This window comes from Cryptomeria japonica, chromosome 9 (genome assembly GCF_030272615.1).
Source record: "Cryptomeria japonica chromosome 9, Sugi_1.0, whole genome shotgun sequence".
In the NCBI taxonomy this organism is placed as follows: Eukaryota; Viridiplantae; Streptophyta; class Pinopsida; order Cupressales; family Cupressaceae; genus Cryptomeria; species Cryptomeria japonica.
The window spans coordinates 258,351,800-258,373,104 of NC_081413.1; the positions used below are offsets into that span (position 1 = coordinate 258,351,800).

General features: G+C 37.6%; 1 protein-coding gene across 6 annotated transcripts in view; it reads left to right on the plus strand.

Annotated features, from left to right (window-relative positions):
* The window catches only part of LOC131034477 (tubulin gamma-2 chain), a 92,204-nt gene that overhangs the window by 17,067 nt on the left and 53,832 nt on the right, over window positions 1-21,305 (plus strand). For 5 of the 6 annotated variants that reach the window (XR_009103800.2, XM_057965984.2, XM_057965986.1 and 2 more), the window contains exon 2: window positions 6,971-7,060. Coding sequence is in view for 4 of the 6 variants with exons in the window: in XM_057965984.2 (XP_057821967.1) it covers window positions 6,971-7,060 (90 nt within the window). In the remaining 2 variants the exon portion in view is untranslated. Of the gene's footprint in view, window positions 1-6,970; window positions 7,062-21,305 lie in introns of those variants that run through there. The other variant, XR_009103801.1, reaches the window with a different exon arrangement.

Below are 21,305 nucleotides of genomic sequence, written 5' to 3' on the forward strand. Positions count from 1 at the left end.
CATATCCTAGCAGCAACAATATCCAACAAGGAATATAGCTTGGATCATGGGCTGTAATCTATTATGTGATATGCCCTATTGATTTAATCAAGATCTATGATGTTCTGATTTGTTTCTATGATTTTCCATTTGTGTTTTTTCTGTTCTTTGGTTGTATAGTACCATGCTATATATTATATTAACAAGCTACATATAGAAATCAACTTGATATTTTTCAATGAAACAAATCTTTATGGTTGAGTAGGTGACTATGGGAGTAGCTAGTGCCAGTGTGACAACGAAGTGTGAGGAGATTTGAAAAGAATACAAGAAATATTTCAAACAAAAATTGGAAAATCTTGTGAAGAAGTATAGCAATAGTTTTGTTGAGGAACTTTGTGTCCTTAAGATCAGCTGAGGTAGTGATCAGAGATTAACAAGCTTTGGAATGTCTCAGAAATCGGTGATTAGCTTGAGTCTAAGAGATCATTATATGCATTGTTTAAGAAAGTCATTGCTATCCTGCATACGTATCTAACATGCAGGTTGTTTGAGTTCCTAAATCTACATCAATTAGATAAAGGCTGTTTTAGAAAGTCCTACAATATTGCCATTTCATTCACATTGATGTTCTATTGCATATTCATTGCAAATTCAGGGTGCTTTTGTGGTTGCAATAACTACCAGTATAATAGAATAAAATAGATACATGTAGAAAAATATGATGATTTGGTTTTTAGGTTTTAGTATCACTTGAAAAATATTAGATAATGTGTGCACATACAATGGTCCAAATTTCCCACTAAGCAAGTCTATCCAATAGCAAGTTCAAGAAGTAAAGAATCTTTCATGTGTTCAATGGGTTGAAGCTAGTTAAAGCCAACAATCTCCATGTTTGTCTAAAAGGATCAATAGTTATCGAGTTCTGTAAAATTTAGTGGAAGTCTTAGAGCTACTAAAGCAAATCCTATCGTATAAAAGGTGTTTCATAAATATTGAGTAATTTTTTTACAAAATATCAAGATATGCCCAAAACAGGGGCAATCAATGGACTAAAGTACTGCTACTAACAAAGTACTAAAACAACTTATCACCAACTAAAGAATTTGAGCTATATTTGATGGATAGCTATGCATTGTTACCTTAAAAACATGGTTCTCAAGAACAAACTGTGTTATCTCTTGCTTGAAAGGAGGTCCTGTTGACATATTTTTTAGGACTACACCGAACACAAATTAAAGTTTCCAACGACCACTTCACTCTCTCTTGTTTAAAATCAAACCGTATGCTAAGATTGCAAAGAAAGATCAAACGACTGATCTCAAGGTTCCTTTTGCGCATGGACGTGACTCAGTTAGTTGATGGGTTTTCTATTAACCCAAGGGGCCTTACGTATGCTCATAGAAGATCTTAACAAACTTACGGGTTCAAGGATTTCTTCGCGAATGATTTGCAATAAAAGCTCTATTTTTTGGATTTTTTGGGGTTTAAAATATGCGGAAATTAAATGAGTGAAGGGTTTAGAAAACTAGGCTAACACTAATCTAATCCTAGGAACAAGGAGATGAGATTACTTATGCAAAATCCAACCACGTTTCTCTTCGCCAACAGAGCACAACTACATGAAGGCGGTGCAATCTTCAAAGGGTGTGTTAAGGATTTTCAAATCACCAATAAAAACCATCAAATTGAACAATCTCCACTGATAATCGAAGTTAAACATGCACATATAACAGAGGCTCGGGCTAATTTTGCATAGTATGCAACAATCAACTGCACACCAAAAGTATGAGCACAGACTTTGCAACAAGCAATGCTATCAAATCCAATTCATCTAACAACATGAAAGCAAATCTAATCTATACGAAGAGAGTGAGACCATGCGAGCGTCAAAACAACACAAGAACACACCAACAATTGAACAATGTATTAGGTGTTTGCTTCAAAAACTCTTAGCAACAATCTCAGACAACAATCTCTCCTCCCGTACATTGGAAGAACTTGCTGGTAACTGCACCCTTTCTACCCTTACTCTCTTTGGCAGAGGTTCTTCCTATTGCATTTCTTGTTGAACTTCTTGATGGATTTCTTGTTGGGCTTCATAATGAACTTCCTGTTGAACATCCTTCTTCCTTGCCGTCATTGGCCTATTTTGAGCACTTTTCCCTTTATCAAGCTGGACTTCTCCTTCTACCTGGGCCTGTGAAGATCCTTCAGTTGTTTCACTATGGGAATCTAGGCTTCCCATCAACTGATAGGTCAAGTGAACATTTCTTTCCTTCAACTTCCTTATCTAACTGTTACCAGATTTTCACCTACAGGCTCAATCAGGTAGAGCCACTAAGTTTTTTAGCAAGTGGTATTTCATAACCTCTCTATGTTGCAGTCAATTACAAAGGAAGTAGCCTCAAAAGATTGCAAAGTAAAATCATTCCATTCATATAAATGTACGAAGCATCAAAAGATTAGGCAAGTCTTTTTGAAGAGATGTAATCTTTATTAAAATGATGGAATGCATGTCTCACACAAGGAACCGTGAGAGTGACTATATACATCTGATACTGGTGCAAGAAATAAATACATAGGCATGTATGCATGAGTATAAAAGAAAAGAGAGCATGTTGAGAGTGGAACCAGTCATTGCCTGGATGACTGGTACAGTTGGAGTAGCCTTGATGTTGCCTTTGTATTGTTGCTTCGTCCTTGTCTGCATCTGCCTTCTAGTATCTGCAAAAGAATAAAATATACAATGAGTTAGAACATTTTGTTCTAAACAATGGCCGATTACATTCCTCACATGTATACTAACACATGCATGTATATGTAAAATCTTAAATTACATCAGATGCATATAATCAACATCACAGAGGGGTCTTAGAAGGGGAAATATCAAATTAGAGGAAATCAAGAAAATCATCATACATAGTCATCTTATTTCTAACTTGTTTGCTCCATGTGCACCTACAGGACAGGTTCATTATTTAGTCATCAATTCTGCAGGTGTAATTGTTATCACTTGAACCTGCACCCCTATTTGCTAAGCTATCAACTCAACAGGCTTGTGACACATGGGAACTCTCCTAGGCCTGTGGGTTGCCTAAAAATTTGGAGTGAACCTCTAGAGAAAGCTGGTTCTTAACTGGTTATCACCTAATTGTGACTACCTTGATGATTTTTGTTGAGAAAAGAGAAGGAAAACATGAAAATGAATCTACTATCTAACAGGTGATGCACCAAACTAAATATCTTGAGAAAGAACAACAAATAATAAACAATACGACAGTAACAATACTCACCTACACAACTCAGTAGATCATAACCCTTTGCATAAATAATTTATAAGAAGGCTAAAGTCACAGTCCTAGGAGGAGAAAACATTCTTTTTCACAACCCAAGACTGCTATGTCAGTCACAACTTAGAACCCGCAAATAATTATGCTTCTGCATAAGGTACCCTCATGAAAATACAGTTTAAAGGACAAGTCTATCACAAAAACCTGCATAAACACCAAGTACACATCATGGCAAAAGAATATGGGAAGGCATGGACTTCTTGTTACTGCTCAAAGTTATTACAATGCTTTGTTATTCCTGAAAAAGTGTTAAAAAAAATTCCCTCTTGCAGAAAGAACTCAGAAATTACAGTCTGCCAAAAAAGATGAATGAAGAAGACCCCTACAAAGAAGAAGGAAGCTAGAATATATGCTTTCCAAAAAAGCAGATAATGAATAATAAAAATCCACCTCCTCTTGGGCGAGCAGAAACAAAAAAACCCCTTTAAAAGACCTAAAACAAGTCTGAAAGGGAGAAAACTGGGCCAAAAGTCAAGCCAACCCATACTACCACCATAAAAGCTCTTAAAAGCACCATAAATGGCCCCAAAATATCACTGATAGGCCTGCAAGCCTTCATTAATGCAAAAAATATCTCCCATTTGACTTTATCAAATAAAACTGAAAAATAATCTTATAAAGTAATTTTTAAAATTTATTACTTAGTTGATTATTTGTTTAATTTCCCTTTTGATATTTAAAGTCAAGATTTAATAAAAATAAAGATAATAATGTTATTTACTTAAAGTGATTAAAAAATAAATCACTTTAATAAGTAATATTATTATCTTAATTTTTTAAATCAATAAATGTAATAAGAAAATATATTTATTAAAGTGTTTTAAAATAACCACTTTAAATAAATAATTTCCTTACTATATTTATTTAGTTTGATAGCCTTTAAATATAAAAACGAAATACAACAAATATTTAACTAAGTAATAAATTTAAAATTCTTTATGAAGATTATTAACCAATTTAAAATGCCAAGCCTAAATATTTATAAAAAAGATATTCAATAAGTGATTTAAGATAAATCACTTAAATGACATAGGGAAGGGAAAATAATTCATACACTTTACGACCCCTTTAGGCATTTCACGGGGAACAAGATGAGGAGAAAAGAGGATGAAAATGAAAGGCAAAAAAAATGCCTAAGTCATCGATGGATATTTTTAAGGAAAATGTAACCTAAAACTCTTCATTTCATTTCTCATTTTGCATTGGCATGATGTCCTCCATCTCTCCTGCTGCCGCCATGCTAGGGTTTGAAGGTCGAAACTGCAACCTTGGACAATTCTAGTTGGTCTTCATGCATATTTGGGTGCCGCCATTGATTAATTTCCTGCGTAATGCGTTGAGGATATATTTATTCTACTGTTCGAAAGAAAAATCAACTTCCATTTGCGATCTGAAGTTGATTCCGACTTTCATCTTCACGGCTTTAACTTCTTTATTTGGAAATCCCTCTCTGCTGATTCTGCTGAATCAGGGCGTGATTTTTCTAATGTGTTGGTGCCGCCATGAGGGTTTGGAGGCTTGAACTTGCAATTTTTTGATTTTGGGCCTCTCACGACAGTCGAAATTTATCATCTCCCGAGCCTTCTTGCTGCTGGGCGTGAACTTTTCTGATTTCTGGGTCTTTGGAAGGAAAAATCAGACCTTCAAGTTATCTCGGTAAGTAACACATACATTGTCATTACTGATTTATGACCGAAAAATGCATGATATGCTACTGTGATGATTCTAGTTTGATTTTGTAGCACAAATTTTCTTCATAAAAGAAAGTCGTTTTCCTAAATATTCCACTAAATTTCTCTTTTTAAGGAAGAAAATATTTCTGCTCTTCGAAATGCTAAAAAAAAAGACATTGCTCCCTTGCAAATTTGAATTTATCTGCACTATTGGGATTGCATACTGGGATTTTGTGATCATGCCTTGACTATTAGATCTCTTTGCTTTGCTTCTAGACAATAGTGCATGCTATCATTGTTCTAAGATGCTTTAATCTCCTCAAGGCTGTTATATGTCCATTGTGACTTGATGAAAGGGCTACTCAAATCATGAATGGAGGCTGTCATCTTTATTATGCTATCTTACCATACAAACTGACTTTATTGCTTGAATGCTGCCCTTTCGTAGAGTGTTTGTGTGACTGGTATTTGATGTGTAGGCTGCGTGTCTTTTTTTATTTTTTATATAACTCCGTATGCTACATGCACTATGCTCACTATTTGGCCTTCTTCAATGGTCTAACAGTGGTATTCTATACGTCAATTGCTCACACTGTCTCTGTCCTCTGTTCATGGTAGTGATTCTATCAACCCATGTGAACCTATCAGTTGTGATACATTCCTCATTATACCACCTTGAAACAATATTTAATAATGAGGCTACATTATTGCTCCATTAATTTTGCAAACTTGTCTTTGTAAGCCTCTTAAAAAACTCAGACCTTCCCTTAGATGTATGTGACTAGTAAAAGATCTTTGCTTTGTTTCTTATTTCATAGCATTGGCTGCTATCAATAATCTGTTCACTGTGTATTTGGCCTTTCAGACTATCAATTTTGTGGTGACCGCCATCTTTGTATCTATGGCTTATATTGTTCATCACATGTATCCTTTTCCTCACATTTTTAGACTGTCCTGTAGCTGCATGAAGATATCCTTAACAGTGACCCCTTGAAAAATACCAATACCACCACTTGGCTGTGCATGCTTACTCTCTACCTTGAGTATATCTTTTGGTGTCTCCAACATCCAATTTATTATATACCTCTTGTATTGGTCATTCAGTGAGCTGGTCATGAACTTGTTGAGGGAATGTCATTCCTTTGGGTTATGGATATTCTTACGATTTGCTGTCATAATTCTTTTGTGTTTATGGCTGCCTATATATATTGCTGCACTTGCTTATTTCATAGCATGGGCTGCTATCTCTGTCTTTTTATGTATTGAGTCCAAGCTTATAACATATGGTGACAGAGAATTGAAAAATGACTCAGAAATTTGTGTATTAGCTGCTCTTTTCATTGCCAATCAGCCCCAATGACTGCTCTTGAGATTAAATTTATATTTCCTCGTGTAATACAACTGCAAACTAATCAATTTTCAGTATCTTTTACTATATTTCTTTAATTTGATATGGATCTCTGCCATAAAGATGAATGAATTGCTCTCTGATAAAACTGACGGTACTGTTAAATGCAATCACCTCACTATAGCATGATTGAAACTTCAATGCCAACCCCCTGTTGCTAAAATAACTATCTTTGCTCAGTATGCATATTGGGGCAAAGGCATTATTTCATGTGATTCCCTATTTTGTACTGTGTACCAGCCTGATTAGCTTGCCCCCTTATAGTTATTTGTTAACTTGTGGCACGCTGGGGTCAACCCTTGTGGGAGCCTCATTTTACCCCACATGCTGAAAAAGAACATTATCATATTTGTAGCTGCACATAAAACAAACATGTTAGAAATAATATGCCTATGTATGATGATTTTCTTGATTTCTCTTGAACACCTAAAATATGCATCTTTCTTCTTTGCACATCAAGACTGACTTATACATGTATAAGTGAATGCTCATGTACAGTGTATGACCTTTCATTGCTTAGAACACAGTTCTAACTTATTGCCTATTGAATCATGCAGGAAAAAGGAGCACTGAGGACTTGGGAAGCAAGGAGGAGCAAGACGACACCAACAGATTTATGGATCAGCCAACAAGCGCCTGTCATTCAGGCAATGACTGGTCACCCTCTAGACATGCATTTTTAGCATTTACTTATTCATGTATAATTTAGCTTTCATGTGCATCATGCATATTGAATGAACATGGTCAGTCTCACGGCTTATTGTGAGAGACATGCATTCTATCATTTTAATAAAGACTACATTCTTTCCAAAAGACCTGCCTACTGCTCTGTGTATTTATATCAATGAAATGTTTTTATTTTGCCATCTTTGCTTTCTGCAATGTTTTGATGTTATTTCATTTGCACTTGAGAGGCTATGAAATATACCACTTGCTCATAAAGAACCTAGTGGCTCTATCTGATTGAGCTTGTAGGTGAAAATCTGGTAACACTTTTGGCGATTTTTGCTAAATATTTGCCTGCTAAACATCCTGACCAGCTGCCTTAGACTATTCATTGGGCACAAAGTCACTTGTAGCTTTTGAAAACTGAAACAAAAACATGCTCACAGCACTACGAAAATTTCCTCCCAAACCTGTCCTAACCTATTGAGTATAGGTGTGTGATTTATGGTAGTGAGCTTGACACCTTACTGTCATGAATTCTACAAGTTTAATTGATAGATTAGGACGGGGCAGCAACAAAACATCTCTTGAAAAACACTTAGAAACTGCTGAGAGTGTTAATGTTTTGTGAGGCAGACATGCATTATGTGGGCTAGTGATTATTTGATTCACTCTTTCATATGATGGGTGCCTACTTGTAATATCCCCACTTTGAAATAGAATTTAATAATAAATGATAATAATATCCCCACTTTGAAATAGAATTTAATAATAAAATTAAATATGATTAATAAAAAATGAATTAAGTTAATGAAAAAGTCAAAAGACATGAAAGGAAAAGTTGTGACTCCCTCAACAATGATATATAAAAGGGAGAAGAAAACCTCATTTGAGAGGGGGGATAATTTGGTGATGAGAAGTGCAGATTTGATTTAAATAATAAGTGCAGATCTGATTATGAAAGGTTGTGTCCCTTTCAAATGGTAGAAATAATGAAGAGTTACACTCTTTCAAAGGGTGCTAATGGTGAAAGGGTATGTCTCTTGCCAAAGGGCATACATGATGAAGAGGTGTGACCTCTCCCTCAAATTGAGAGATATAAAGGGAAGGAATCAAAAGCATCTAGTGACATCACCATTGATAAGATCAGATCAGAATTGTTATCAAGTTACAGGAAGTAACATTTGTGTTCTTTATGGTATGCCTCCCAATCTGCAGGCGACATCTACAGTGCGAACTCCAACCGCAAGCTACAATCTGCGTACAGGTAAGAGGGCTTAAGAAGTCTTAAGGTATATATGTGTGTGGACGTTTGTGCCACACACACACATGCATTTTTATGAATACATATATCTCTAATGATTACTTATATGAATGTAGCAATAAAGATAGGAATCTATGTAGAATATGTATGTATATTTAGGATCATTAAAAAGATTAAAGAATATGTAAATGAAGACTTAAATTATGGAATGGAAAATGGTAATGAATTATAAAATGTAATATTAATGTGATTATATGATGAAGGTTATAGGGAAGAAATTCCCTTAGCCTAATGGAGGGATTATGATAATCCCTAGAGGGCAGTATATACTGAATATCCATATGCATATATATGGCTTGGTTGACTAAGTTCATCCAAGAAGAGACGGATCTGGCCGGTCCCCTCTGAGGACTTGGATGATGAGATGCATCATCCAAGGCAAGGAATTGACATAGGGTCTCCCTTAGATGGCTTGGGTGTAAGAGGTTACATCCAAGATAGGAATCGAATTAACCTTCGATTTCCTGGAGGGCTTGGAGTAAGAAATTACATTCAAGACAGGAGTCGAATTAACCTTCGATTTCCTGGAGGGCTTGGATGTAAGAAATTACATTCAAGATAGGAGTCGAATTTGTTAATGCATGGTAGCTTATGCAAGATAAGATCTCCCTAACCTTCCTTGTTCTGTTATTTACATGCTTCATGTCTGATTTATATTGCATATGATTTTCGGATTGTACAAACACTGCTTATCATTATGCCATCGGGCTAACAACCCGATAGCATATTAATGTCAATTGTTAATTGGCATTAATATGCAATCGGGGTATTAACCCGATAGCAGATTAAATGCTATAAGTTATCGGGTTAAATTCGCCGATACATACTTGCTATCGGGTGCATAACCATTGACACCGATTCACATCTGTTATCGGGCATATTTGTTATCAGGTTTAATGAATACACCGCTTCATTTGGAATTAACATTGGTTAACAAATGCACCGGTTGGATTACATACATCATGCACTTTGAATCATCGGTGTTTATATGAACCGATTCATTATATTGATCAGTCATTATATTATGTTATTACAATATGCTATCAGGGGTTTTGAACCGATAATCAGCATTGTGTTAATGGTATAATTACAAAGGCACCGATCAATGGGTGCATTGATCGGTCATGCCTAGGCATGACCGGTCAGTACACCAATTGACCGGTTGCCTAAATGATATATATGCCAATTGAATTCATTTGGAGAAGACATAGAAAACATTAAATGATCTCTCTCCTTCAGACCTGCAGATAAAAATCAGAATTATTAGACATTGACATAATTCCTCATATCCATATATAGCATACATAGTTCATAACTTGTTCTTTAATTGAAATTGAAATAATTTTACATGGTATCAGAGCCAAGGTAATCGAACCTAAGGCTATTCAATTTTGATAAAATTCAAGGACTAAGTTACAAACTACATCACATTTCCATAATGGCCAATGCTATCAGATTCGAAGATAGACTCGGAGGTAGCGAAGATTTTTCAGCTTGGAAGTTTAGAATCAAAATGATTTTAAGAGAAAACAATGTTGATTCATATGTCCAAACTGAAAGTGCACAACTAGAAGATGAAACCGAGAAATCCACATGGATCGAGGGAAATGATAAGGCTATTAAAATAATAGTGGATGGGGTAAGAAATAATATAATGCCCATCATCAGAAAGCAGGAGACGGCTTATAAAATGTTCAAGGCACTTGAAAAGACATTTGAGATATCAAATGCAAGTCGTACTCTAGCACTAAAACGAGAAATAAATCATATCACCATGAACAAAGGGGAAACAATCAACGCCTACTTCATGCGGATATCAGTTCTAAAAGATGAACTTGCAACTCTGGACTACGAGATCCGAGGCAAAGAACTAACACTCATTGCTTTAGATGGGTTGCCTAGTGGATGGAGCACATTCATCCAAGGCATCAGTGCAAGGTCCAAATATCCTAAGTTTGAAAGACTAAGAGATGACTGTCTACAAGAAGAATCCTGATTGAACAAGGTAGGAATAAAATAGAAGAATATAGATGAAGACTTGCAAGTCCTAAATACAAACATCAATAAAAAGTACAAAAAGAAGCAATTCAGGAAAAGAAAAGCTAAACAAGGCAAGAACACTTCTAAGAAAGACCTATCACATGTTCAATGTTATAGGTGTGACAAATTTGGACACTATGTTGCAAACTGTCCGGAGAAAGGGAAGCAAGCCACATTTGCAAAAGTGAAGAAATCTAGAAAAGAAAATGACTTTGAGAACTATGTCCTCTACTCAACACTTACAAGCCATACTTCAAACAAATCTAACTCATGGGTGATCGACAGTGGTTCATCCAGACACATCACCGGCTTTAGAGAAATACTAGACTCCATGATAGAGAAAGATGATGAGGAAGTAACTATCGGAGACGATTCTTCACATCCAGTCAGAGGAATTGGAACCTGCACCATCAAACTGAAGTCAGGCATGTCACTACGACTTGAAGAAGTACTATATGTTCCAGGCATCAAAAGAAATCTAATCTCCATATCAGCACTAGAAGATCAAGGATACAGAGTGACCTTCATGGAAAACAAGGTGTTGGCTTGGCCAAAGAGATCCTCCATCAAAGACGCTAAGGTCATTGGTCGAAGACAAGGCTATTTGTATGAGCTATGTACAGAGCCCAATCTAGCATTGATCCATGAAGCAACTAATGCAAATGAAGTATGGCACAGGAGATTAGGCCATCTGAATTATAGAGCTTTGTCAACCATGGGAAACCTTGTCACAGGTCTACCTAAGTTGAAGCAATATCATTCAGAGGCATGCAAAGGGTGTGCCTTAGGTAAAAATACCAAAAATGCATTTCAGAATAGTACTAGGAAAATTAGCAAAGTTTTGGAGTTAATTCATTTTGATGTATGTGGACCTATGTCCGTACCCTCGCTAGGGGGATTTTTGTACTATGTAATTTTTGTTGATGACTACTCTAGGAAGACGTGGATCTACTTTCTGAAATGTAAAGAATCAGAAGAGATCCTAAGTAGGTTCAAAGAGTTTAAAACATTAACAAAAAATCTCTCTGAAAACAAAATTAAAACCTTAAGAACTGACAATGGGGGGGAATACATATCAGAACTATTTAAAGACTTTTGTAGAAATTCTGGGATTAAGAGGGAGTTGACAATACCTTATAATCCACAACAAAATGGAGTAGCTGAAAAGAAAAATAGGACCATAGTAGAAGCTGCCAAAGCCATGATACTAGATCAAAATCTAAACTTGAACCTTTGGGCAAAAGCAACTAACACTGTTGTGTACATACAAAATAGATGTCCTCATTCACACCTTGAAGATAAAACTCCTGAGGAAGTCTTTACCAAGACAAAACCAGATATCAGCCATCTTAGGATATTTGGGTGTCCGATCTATATTCATGTACCTAAAGAGAAAAGACTAAAACTAGAACCCTCTGGAAAAAGGGGAATACTTGTAGGATACAGTGAAACTTCTAAAGCCTACAGAATCTATGCACAAGGGCAGAGAAATATTGAACTCAGTAGGGATGTAATCTTCGAAGAAGACTTGGCCTTCAAAAGGGCCCAAAATACAATAGAACCTGAAATTCATAATCCTACTCCTAACCTAGAAGAAGAACCTACTCCTGAGCTTCAGAGGGAGTATCTTGAGGAAACTATAAGTGAAACACAAGACCCACCTATAGATAATCGCAAGAAAAGACCACTATGGGCCACCAAAACTATAGCAGAAGCTCAAAAGTTCGTTGCTCCTTCAGGAACCTTCAGGGAAAGCAAGAGGCCTAATAAATTCATCAACTATGTTGCACTTATGAATGATCTCTCTAAAACTGAACCTAACAATGTTTCAGATGCACTCAAACATCAAGTATGGATAGATGCCATGACTGAAGAATATCAGTCCATTATGAAGAATGATGTTTGGGAGATTGTTCCTAGGCCAACCAAGAAGTCTGTCGTGTCTTCTAAATGGTTGTTTAAAATCAAGCATGCTGCAGATGGCAGTATTGAAAAACACAAGGCCAGATTTGTAGCTAGAGGGTTCTCACAGAAGGAAGGAATAGATTACGAAGAAACATTTGCACCTGTTGCCAGGTACACATCAGTAAGAGCTGTCCTAGCCATTGCAGCAGCAAAGGGGTGGAAGGTACATCAGATGGATGTTAAGACAGCATTCCTAAATGGCGAGATCGTGGAAGAAGTCTACTTAGAGCAACCTGAAGGGTTTGAAATTCATGATGCAAAGTCTCATGTGTATAGACTCAAGAAAGCTCTTTATGGGCTCAAACAGGCTCCCAGAGTTTGGTATGAAAGAATTGACACCTATCTCTCAAAGTTGGGTTTCTCTAAGAATGATGCAGATCCTAATCTCTACCTCAAAAGAAATAAAGGTGATATGTTAATATTAATTTTATATGTTGATGACTTATTAATTACAGGAGATGATCACCTAATAGATCAATGCAAGAAAGATCTATCCACAGAATTTGATATGAAAGACTTGGGGCTTCTTCATTACTTCCTAGGATTGGAAGTATGGCAGAATTCTGATAATATTGTACTGAACCAAGGGATGTACACCTTGGACATATTGACAAGATTTGGAATGCTAAACTGCAGACCCATGACCTCTCCTATGGAAACCAACTTCCATAAACTTAAAGAAGCAGCAGCAGAATCAAGACCTACTGACCCCACTCAATACAGGCAGATGATTGGGTCCCTGATGTATCTAGTAAATACAAGGCCAGATATCTGCTATGCTGTTAATGCCTTAAGTCAGTTCATGTGTGAACCTAAGGAGATACACCTGGTTGCAGTAAAGCATATAATGAGATATCTACAAGGTACCCTAAAGCTTGGTCTCAAATATGAAAAGGTTGACATAGATCTACATGGATTTATAGATTCAGATTGGGCTGGCAGTGTGACTGACAGAAAGAGCACTTCAGGGTGCTGCTTCAGTTTAGGGTCAGCCATGATATTCTGGATCAGCAGAAAACAATCTTCAGTAGCTCAGAGTTCCACAGAGGTTGAATATATTACAGCTTCAATGGCTGCCCGAGAAGCAGTATGGCTAAGGAAATTGCTCGTGGGATTATTTGGAGAACCTATGAAACCTACAGTCATTCAGTGTGATAATCAAAGCTGTATAAAACTTTCTGTAAATCCAGTATTTCATGACAGGTCCAAACATATTGAGATTCCATATCACTATGTACGATATATGGTTGACAGGAATGTGATAAAGTTAGAATATGTGTGTACAGGAGATCAGACTGCAGATATTCTGACCAAACCACTTTCTAGAGTGAAGGTTGATCACTTCAGAAAGGGTTTAGGTATAATAGAAAGGTAATCTGCTTTGTAATCTATACTTACATATATTTAAGATGTTTAATGTGTAAACTTCTTTGTCATGTCTGGACTATCTCTTGGCTTCTTGCCACCTGTGTTCATATCTAAGAGGTGACGATCTCTCAGATACTGAACACTTGTATGTAGACATCATAAGGTGAGGATCTTATGATAGTCAAACCAGTAATCATGTTGGATCACTGGTAAGTCATGGATGTGTCATGACTATGTTGTGATACAACATTTGTACAAATGTTATTGCATTATCACAACTTGGATATAATGAGAACTTAAGCACTTCTCATATGGTTATCCTTGTATTGCGTGTTAGGCAATACTGATATCACGTGTAGGTGATATCTCAACCATTGATCATGTTGGATCTCTGGTAAGTCATGGATTTGCCATGACTATGTTGTGATAAACATTTATAAATGATATTGCACTTATCACAACTTGGATATGATGAGAAACTAACCTTTCTCATAGAATTATCCTTAAGTATTGCGTGTTAGGCAATACTGATATCACGTGTTAGGTGATATCTTGATGAATCTTACAGATCACATGTTTTGGTGATTTCTCACATGATCAGGTGATGATTCTCTTACTTTTATCACATGTTAAAATAATACTTTATGTCACATGCTCAGGTGATGTTCTTCTATTTTGTATCATATGTCTTGATGGTACTTCTAATGTATAAATGATTTTTGCTGACTGACATTATCTTAGTTATGAAAAGGAAATGTGATGCAGGTTGCCTTATCTATCTTCCAAAGCTAAGAGGGAGTGTTAATGCATGGTAGCTTATGCAAGATAAGATCTCCCTAACCTTCCTTGTTCTGTTATTTACATGCTTCATGTCTGATTTATATTGCATATGATTTTCGGATTGTACAAACACTGCTTATCATTATGCCATCGGGCTAACAACCCGATAGCATATTAATGTCAATCGTTAATTGGCGTTAATATGCTATCGGGGTATTAACCGGATAGCATATTAAATGCTATAAGTTATCAGGTTAAATTCGCCGATACATACTTGCTATCGGGTGCATAACCATTGACACCAATTCACATCTGTTATCGGGCATATTTGTTATCGGGTTTAATGAATACACCGCTTCATTTGGAATTAACATTGGTTAACAAATGCACCGGTTGGATTACATACATCGTGCACTTTGAATCATCGGTGTTTATATGAACCGATTCATTATATTGATCAGTCATTATATTATGTTTTTACAATATGCTATCAGGGGTTTTGAACCGATAATCAGCATTGTGTTAATGGTATAATTACAAAGGCACCGATCAATGGGTGCATTGATCGGTCATGCCTAGGCATGACCGGTCAGTACACCAATTGACCGGTTGCCTAAATGATATATATGCCAATTGAATTCATTTGGAGATGACATAGAAAATATTAAATGATCTCTCTGCTTCAGACCTGCAGATAAAAATCAGAATTATTAGACATTGACATAATTCCTCATATCCATATATAGCATACATAGTTCATAACTTGTTCTTTAATTGAAATTGAAATAATTTTACAGAATTCACCTTCGACTTCCTGGAGGGCTTGGAACCAACATGGGTTCCAAGAAGGCGAGCTTCACGGCCGCCTAAGGACATACTTTCGTATGGCAATCGTATCCTTTTTATTAGATAAAAGTTGTGATTATGTTAAGTAAGTATTTTAAAGTTAGATTGCAATTTAGATTACTTCTATATATATATATGTTTGTTGTATTCTAACAATCTATTTTGCAGGTTAATGATCTCCAACTAGTAGGGACATTACACTACTTTATGGAACCGTAGCATCTTACAGCAGTTTACCACCGCAAAAAAAAAAAGAAACAACTAACAACTAACTGCGCACGAAACGCTTACGGAAAACAAAACAGCAACTAATCAACTGTGCAGCAACACTTATTTAGCAACAAAAACCTACTCTATGATATACAAGTTGTTGATCATACCTCAAAAGCAATGCTTGAGGTGAATCCCGTTGACTGGGATTGGCTCCATATTGCCGTCTAGCTTGGAAAGCTGGAAAGCGTTGTGCTGTTTACATTCTGAAATAATGTAAGGCCCGCTCCAAAATGCATCGAACTTGGAATGCTTTCCAAGCTTGCTTTTGAGGGTATCCCATTTCAGCACTATGTCTCCTTCCTGGAAATTTCTTGGAGATGCTTTTTTGTCAAAAGATCACTTCATTTGAGCCTGATGTTGCTCTATCTTGTTCATAGCATCATTTCTAGTCTCTTCTAGCTCAAATAACTGAGCTAATATCACTATTAGGGGGCCTTCCTCCGGTGTGTCCAACTGATTTGCCAAGTCAAGTGCTGGAAGTTCGAATGAGATAGGAAGCCTTGCTTCCCTACCATACACCAGCATAAAAGGTGAGTGTCCCGTGGACCTTTTTGGGGTGATCCTATCAGCCCATAAGGCTGATTTTAACTGAGTATGCCAAATCCGTTGGTTACCCTCCATGGTCTTCTTTATGATCCTAACCAAATTTTTATTGGTTGATTCTGCCTGGCCATTGCCTTGCAGATAGTAATTGGAGGATGTATTTAGGTAGATGCCTTTCTTGACAGCCCAGTCAGAGATTTTAAGACCAACAAAAGCGAGGCCATTGTCTGAAATGATGGACTCAGGAACCCCAAATCTGGCAATCAGATCCTCATAAAAACTTAGGACAGCAGTCTCATTTGCCTCCTTGAGTGCCACTGCTTCGGTCCATTTGGTGAAATAGTCAGTGGCTGTAAGTATCCACTTATGGCCAGCTCTGGATGAAGGGTTTATCACCCCAATAAAGTCCAAACCCCACCTCATGAAGGGTTGTTCCACCTGGATTGGCTGCAAAGGTAAAGCTACCAATCCCATTTTGCCAGCAAAAAGGGCACATTCTTTGCACTTTCTAACCCATACATGCGCATCTCTAAATAATGTGGGCCAATAATAGCCACCTTTCATCACTTTAAGAGTTGTTGCTCTTGGTGAAAAATGGCCTCCAGCTGATCCCTCATGAAAATCATGCAGCACTTTACTTACTTGGTCAAGCCCAATGCATCTCAGCAATATGCCATTAAAATCTTTACGAAACAAGATGCCATTAAGAAGTGCATAAGGTATGGACCACAGCTTGAAATACCTTCCTTTAGCTCTGTCCAGAAGCTTAGGACACTCACCAATTTGCAGAAAATGAGCCATTTCTCGCACCCAATCAGCTGTAGGAGCTAAAACTTGTGCCTGCTCATCATCTTGCAGTGTTAGAACAGCTTCTTGTTCATGCTTCGATGTGTTAGAAACGCCATCAGCAAGTTGTTCACACAAACCTTTGCCTCTAACCAGCTTGGTAACTTGAATCTTGACGTCATATTCCATAACCTTGGTTACCCAGCCAGCCCTCTTGTCATTGAGATCCTTGCTCAACAGAAACTCCTTTACGCTCGGGTGAGCAACCATTAGATTAATGCTATTGTTGGACAACATGTGTTTGAACTTCTTCAAACTCCTGATAACAGCAAGCACATGTTTTTCTATAAAAGTGTACCTTAGCTCGTAATCTTTCAATGCTTGGCTGAAGAAGGCTAAAAGTTGTTTCGAGCCTTCATCGTTTTGTTGTACTAACATAGCTGAGATAGAATCAACATTACCATAACCATATAAAGTGAAATCCTTAGAAAAATCAGGATTTAGAAGTGTAGGAGCAGCACCCAATGCTTCCTTAATCAACTCAAAACTTCTCTTGCCTTCCTTGGTCCAGCTATAAGACATTCTTTCTCAACATAGCAGTCAGAGGATTCAGCAAATCTGCAATATCAGGGATGAATCTCCTGACAAAATTAATCCTTCCTATGAAGCTCTGCAGACCTTTCTTGTGAGCTGGTAAAGGAAGGGCCAAAATGGCACTTATCCTCTCAGGGTCAATAGTGATGTCATGTTTGGAGACCACGTAACCAAGCAATCTGCCCTCATGGACAACAAATACACACTTTTTGGGATTAAGTGACCCCCGAATTCCCTGCACCTCTCTAGAACCCGCCTCAAGTGGTTTAGATGATCTTTAGCTTCTTTGGAAAAAACTGTGATGTCATTAAGGTATACTAAGACAGATTTGAACATTAAGCCTTGAAAGGCCATATCCATGGCTTTTTGAAAAGTTGCCCCAGTGTTAGACAAACCAAATGGCATCTTTTTGTAAGCCATAGTCCCCCATTTTGTGGTGAAAGCTGTCTTAAACTGATCTTCCTCCTTAACCAATATCTGGTTGTAACTAGAATAACCATCTAGCAAGGAAAACCTCTCGGATCCTAAAACAACTTGGAGGATCTGCTCCATGGAAGGCAAAGGGTGATGGTCTTTCAATGAAGCTCTATTTAGATCCCGGAAATCTACACACAACGTAATCTCTCCATTCTTTTTTCTAACTGGTACAAGGTTGGAAACCCATGAGGTATGGTTGATAGGAAATATTATGTTAATCTCAATCAGCTTGTTTAATTCTTTCTCCATAAGAGGCTCAAGCTTAGGATTCAATGGCCTTTGCTTCTGCCTGACGGGTTTGGCGTTAGGCTCAAGCTCTATAGTGTGTTGGGCAAGGTGAGGATCAAATCCTTTTAAGTCGGTCTATTCCCATGCAAAAACATCATTGCAGTCTTGGAAAAACTTAATAAATGCTTTCCTTTCTACTGTTGTACATACCTTACCTAGTTTAAGCAACTTACCCTTAAAGACTTCAATCTCTTCAGAATGCTCCTGCTGAACTTGCATGCTGGCCTTGAGTTTTCTAGCTTCATCATCAGTATTGAAAATAGATTCTAAAGTGACCAAACCCTTTGGCATCTTATTGCTCTTTAGCTAAATGATTTGGTCATTGTACTGGTGTTGTAGTCTATCTTGGTTAGTATGAGAGAACTCAGCTTCCTCTCTCAGGAAGTTTACAATCTACTGGTCATTCTCAAAAACTTGCCAATGTATATTATTATTTGGTACAGCAGGCCTGATAATCACTTTAACATGCTGATGGCTACCATCGCTACCAATTTCTTTGGGAATATCAAACTCTGCTCCTATGGCAGCTAATCTATCAGCATACTTATTCTGACTTCTGGGTATGGATATCAGATTGAAAGCATCAAATCCTTCTAAAAGGTCCCACACCCTATGCTTATAAGACTTAAGCAAATCATTCTTTGTAAGACAAATGTTCCTTACCTGATTAGCAACTAACTTGCTGTCCCCAGATACTTTCAGACACTTAATACCTCTCTGTCTTGCCCATTCCAAACCATGGATAAGAGCCTCGTATTCAGCAACATTATTAGTACAGCTAAAGCAAAATCTGAAAGCTGAATAGTATCTCTCACCCTTTGGGGAAACAAGCATGCATCCACCACCGACACCAACTCTGTTCTTTGAGCCATCAAAAAACAGCTCCCACAACTCACTATCTTGTTGATTATCATGTTGTTCTGGATTTTTCTCTATATTAGGCATGAAGGGATCAGCCTCTAGTATCATAAAAACACCAAAATCAACCTCTTCCGGTTGTTCACATGGAACAACAGGCTGAGCCTGAGCTGCCCACTCATCAAGAAGGACATCAGGTATACCTTCTATGGGCGTATTACCTTCTTGAACTGCAGATCGCTCCTCATGCTCACTTGCAACCAAATTGGCATTAAGAGGGGGTGGATTGTAAGGCTCTATATGATCTTTGGCTATAGGTTCTGATCTCACAGTGACCTTTGTGCCATACCTGGTCTTAAACAGCATATGGGACCAATCTGAAGATAAGTAACCTCCTATTTTTGCAGTAAAATCTCTTGATAAGCATATAGCGAAATAAGGAGGCAACTCTATAACATAAATGTTTTATGGGATAGAGAAATTTGGGCAAGCATGAAGGGTTAAACTCAGGTTTTTAATAACTCCTATTGTGTTAACAGCAGTCCCGTCCAATTGAACAACTCCCTTTTCTAAAGGCTCATATTCAATCCCCAACCTATCTACAATTTGCTTAGGCATGACTGAACTGCTAGCACCTGAGTCAATCATGTAGTTATGGACTAATTGATCCCCAATGATTAAAGATACATAAAAGGGTGGGGGTTTAACTTTTGAAGCTTGCTGTTCATTATCAATTGTGGCAGTATTGGTCAACACAATCTTGGCTTTATCTCTATTAAGTTCATCAAACATATCTAAATTTGACAAGGCTGATTGGAGTAAGTCCCTTTGGCCGGGGATACACAAAGAATCCCACATAGTCATGGATACACTTGCTTTTTTCATATGATCAAGAATATTGAAAGATGTATTTGACTTAGCTTGCATCTTAGGGACAACAACATCACCTTGAGCAGCAGTTGTTTGGACTGATGGATTGGGTTGCTTCTTGCCTACCAAAGGCTGACTTGTTGGCGAGTGTCTGACATCTTCAGCAGTTGATGGGACAGCAGCACTCTGATCCAAGTTCGGCACCTGATGTATCTGGGTTTGATTTTTATTAGACTGTTGCCCTTCATCTATGGCTCTCTTCTTGGACCTTGTATAAACCATAGCTGCTGAATCAACTTGGTTAATCCCACAAAATTCTCCTCCTTGCCAATGAAGAAGAGTTGTCTCAAGTTGTTGATCCCCTTGCTGCTGTATAGAATCTTCATGGGGCATATCCAATTGCACACTTGAACTATTTTGGACCATTAGGGCCTGGTTAATCACCCCATTTGCACAAGTACTTTGGTTATGGGGTAAATTGCAGGGAAAACACCAATCAAAGTCCTGTGCCAGATTATTTTGAATGGGCATGAGCTCCTTTGAAGAGCTGGCAGCATTGGGGTTATAAGCTTGATAAGGCCTTGGTTATTTGGCTGATAAGGTAGTCTTTTTGACTGGTTCTGCTGATAATTAGACTGAAATGGGGGCTGGTAAGGCTTGAAACCCTAATTCTGCTACCTTTTCAAGTTTACTATCTTGCTGACAAACGTTTGCAGCAAACCCTTAATCTTCTGCAAATCATTAGACTGTGTTGGAAAGCTGCTCTCTTGTCTAACAGGCTGAGAATTTGGTGCTGGTAATGCTGGTGCAGCTGGGATGACATCTAAAGGAGGTATTTGCATTGCTATTGGTGGCTGAATAGTAGGAAAAATTGGTAGAGCAAGTCTTGGGGCAATTTTACCAACCTGTATAAGGCTGTTCTCAGCTCTAACAGCTATAGCATAGGCTTGGGGTAAAGATGTGCCTCCCATCGATTGCACCACCACTGAAATATCACTATTCAAAGCTCTTAGATAATACAAGAAAGCGTGGTCAGCAGTAGGTCTTACCGTTTGTGGGATTCTATCCCAAGTCTTCTGAAAACGGTGGCTGAAATCTGACATGACCTCATGGGGAGCCCTCTTTATTGTAGACAGCTGCTCCATTAGCGACAAATGGTCTGATTCATCCTCGAAGAAACTGCATAGTTGGTCACCCAACGGGTCCCATGTTGC